We start from the raw sequence: 3356 nt of genomic DNA, 5'->3' as shown, positions 1-3356 counted from the left end.
TTTTTCAACAAATTCTTGACATAACTATTTTTTTTAATGTTGCAAAAAAAAATGTTGTTTTTTTATTGATTCACTTATTCATTTAGCAATAAACTAATATGTTTATTATATTACACACTTAAATTGTTTTTGCCATCAAAAACAAAACTATCATGGTAAATGTTTATTTTTTTTTATAACATATAAACATATATTTTGAATTATTTTCTTGAAAAAAATGTACATATTGGAATTAGTTCAACTAAATTGTTTATTATTGTTGGGCCCAAAATGTTTGGCCCTAAAATCCTTTCCTCATTTATCAAACATTTAAAACGGCTCGTTTTGGTATGCAGAAGCTCCGAAGGCAGAAGCTATGGGTCAGAGGCGGTCCGCGCCTCTGACCCCTGAACGAGACATTCAAAAACAGTATTTTTGGAGGGAAATTCGGTTATTTCTTCCCACCATTCCAGGGTTTGCTTGAACTAACTAATTGCTTTACATATTGTGTCCTATAAATATAAGATTCATAGAAGAGTAAAGGGATCGAACTTTGGACTGACTTAAGCATCAGAGTGTCTTTCTTGCAGGTGACCCCGACGAGTCGAAGGCAGACTTCATCACCGGAATAGTGACGAAGCATCATCCATCGTTGGATTGTACCTCCAGATATAGAAAGACAAATTGTTGCCTCAACAATTGGCGCCGTCTGTGGGAAACGAAGAACATTTCGGCCTTAGCCACGCCATCGAATCAAGAAATCAAGAACCCTCTTTTTACGTCTAAGATCCTCTAAACACCTTGGAACCATGCCGCCAAAAGGCAACGGAGTATCGAGTCCAGTCGCGCAGAGCATCCCACCAATGGACGTGGGCGACCAGATCGACAGGATGTGTCACCTGCTGGAAGCAAGCTAGCAGCGGTCCGACGAAGCGATCAAGACACTGACTGAAGCTCAGGCTAGGCTCGAAGCTGAGATTTCTGAGCTGCGCAGATCCGCTGACACCACACGCAATACCCAAACCAACAACAATCTCGACTCTGGTAGACCTGAAGTACCAATCGACCGCATCAGTTCCCCTCGGCAAAACACGAACCTCGATAGTGAAAGATCCCAAGGTCTCCCGCCACCCTCCGGGGCCGAAGAACGACGAGCCCCCCTCTCTAACACACATATGCGGACGGAAGCAGACCCCATCGGATCCATTCAGCCAACAGCCAAAATTCGGCCTCAACGAACCACACGTCAAGCCACGCACGATTCACCCTCTGAAGACCGTGTTCCCTCGATCCGGTTCTTAGACAGTTGGAAAGAAGATATGATGAGAGAAATAATGCAGAAATTCTCAGACGGGCGATCCGTTTACGCCACCAAGCATTTGGATCTAGTGTCAAGAACCACTGAGAAATCTCCTTTCTCAGAGTGGATTCAGAATGAGCCTAAGCCCCGGGACTTCATCATCCCTTCCCTGCCTACATTTAATGGAAAGGGGGATCCACTAAACCATTTATTCCAATTTCAACAGAAAATGGCATTAGAAGCTAACAACGAAGCTATTCAATGCAAGGTCTTTTCAACGACTTTCTCCGGGTCAACTTTGTTGTGGTTTTGACAGTTAAAGCCCGGATCCCTCAACAGTTTTAGTGACCTCCGACGGACCTTTTTACAACAATATAGTGCGAACCGAGAGGCACCAAGAACAATGGCTGACCCCTATCAGATTGAGCAACAGGAAAATGAACATCCGAAAGCATATTTGCAGCGTTTCATTGACCTCGTGCATCAAATCCACGACGTCGATCCAATTACCGCAGCCAATCTCTTCGTCAAAAGCTTGCAGGTGGGGTCTCTTTTACATGAAAATCTCACCATGACGCCACCCTACGACATGGCAGAAGTGCAGACCCGAGCCGAGGGCGTCTTCAAGGTCTTGGAATTTCGAGAACGTGCGCAGAAGAAGTCTGTGCTCATCTCTGCTCCACCAACAAATAACCCTCCGCCACCTGCTAGAGATGACAAGAGGAAATGGAACCAAACAGATCACGCGAAGGAAGGAAAGAGGCCAAGACAGGACCGACAGTCACCACGATACCCTTCCTTCGAATACACCGTCCCGCAAGAAATCATTTATGAAGAAAATAAAGAAAGACCTATCTGGCGAGAGCCCTATAAAATTACCACTCCTTCTGACAAGAGGGATAAAAGCAGGTACTGCCTCTTCCATAAAGATCATGGTCATACGATCGCCGAATGCCATAACCTGAAAAATCAGATCCAAGCCCTCATGAAGAGTGGGAGGCTTACCCAATACATCAAGGAGGCAGGCAGACCCGGCACCTCGCGGCATAATCCTGCTTCTGCCACAGCGCCGCAAGTGTCAGATCTCGTGCACACAGCCTCTGATAGCACTCAGGAACCTCTTAAGCAAGTCCCTATGATCCACGGGATCGTGGAGCTCACTGAGAACCAAGAACATATCACCAAAATCCATAAGAGGGTGGAAGAACGAGTGAAGCGATACAAATGATTAGGCCACACGGTCAATCTTGTCACTTCAGAGGACAGAAGTTATCCAGCCTCTGCAATCACCTTCACCGATGATGACCTGAAGGTCCTACACCTACCCCATGATGATCCACTTGTCATTTCACTACAGGTTGACCATTGCCAGCTGGCAGAGTTCTAATCGACGGGGACAGTGGGGTCGACATCCTCTTCGGGGAAGCCTTCCAGAAAATGGGGCTAGAGGAGAGTCAGATCCGGCCCTCCACCACACCCATTCTGGGATTCAATAGCCAAAGCGTATATCTGAAAGGCGTCGTTCGATTGCCAGTAGACTTTCTCATTATAGATTCCACCACAAGCTACAACGCCATCATGGGGAGAAATTGGATCCACAGGATGCAGGGGGTAGTCTCAACTTTGCATCAGGTGATGCGGTGTCTATCACCCAATGGGCGCTACACCGTCGACATCAAGGGCTGCCAGAAGCAGGCCAAAAAGTGCTTTCTTACCTTGAAAGAAATAAATAGTTCTGGCACTGCCTCCCATAACAACTCCTCTGACAAATAGCAATTACAGCAGGACCTACAAGCATGCCTCAAAGGGATCGATCTCGAGGAAGATCAAGAAAAACCCCTAGTTACACTCGATACCTTGGAACAAATATGTCTAGATGACGATGACCCATCTAAGATAGTGCTGGTAAGTACCAAGCTCTCTGAAGAAGAAAGACAGGCCCTCATACAATTTCTCAAAGCTAGAATGGGAACTTTCGCCTGGTCTCCACACGACATACCTAGAATAGACCCCTCCTTCATGAATCACAGCCTAAATATTTCAAATAGCTTCCCGCCCGTCAAGCAGAAGCAAAGGA

At 46.1% G+C, this 3356-nt stretch overlaps 1 protein-coding gene across 1 annotated transcript; it reads left to right on the top strand.

The window, feature by feature from the left end:
• Positions 1 to 1682: 1682 nt before the first annotated feature.
• Positions 1683 to 2507, top strand: LOC133785091 (uncharacterized). Its single transcript, XM_062224349.1, has one exon. It carries the CDS (start codon positions 1683 to 1685, stop codon positions 2505 to 2507), a length of 825 nt encoding a protein of 274 aa, XP_062080333.1.
• The last annotated feature ends 849 nt before the right edge of the window (positions 2508 to 3356 follow it).

This window comes from Humulus lupulus, chromosome 6 (assembly GCF_963169125.1).
Source record: "Humulus lupulus chromosome 6, drHumLupu1.1, whole genome shotgun sequence".
Lineage (NCBI taxonomy): Eukaryota > Viridiplantae > Streptophyta > Magnoliopsida > Rosales > Cannabaceae > Humulus > Humulus lupulus.
Note: the sequence above shows the minus strand (reverse complement) of the source record. Positions and strands in the feature narration are given on the sequence as shown.

Bases quoted from the DNA above. Each gene is read 5' to 3' on its own strand.
- LOC133785091 (XM_062224349.1), top strand. From the start codon at position 1,683: ATGGCTGACCCCTATCAGATTGAGCAACAGGAAAATGAACATCCGAAA.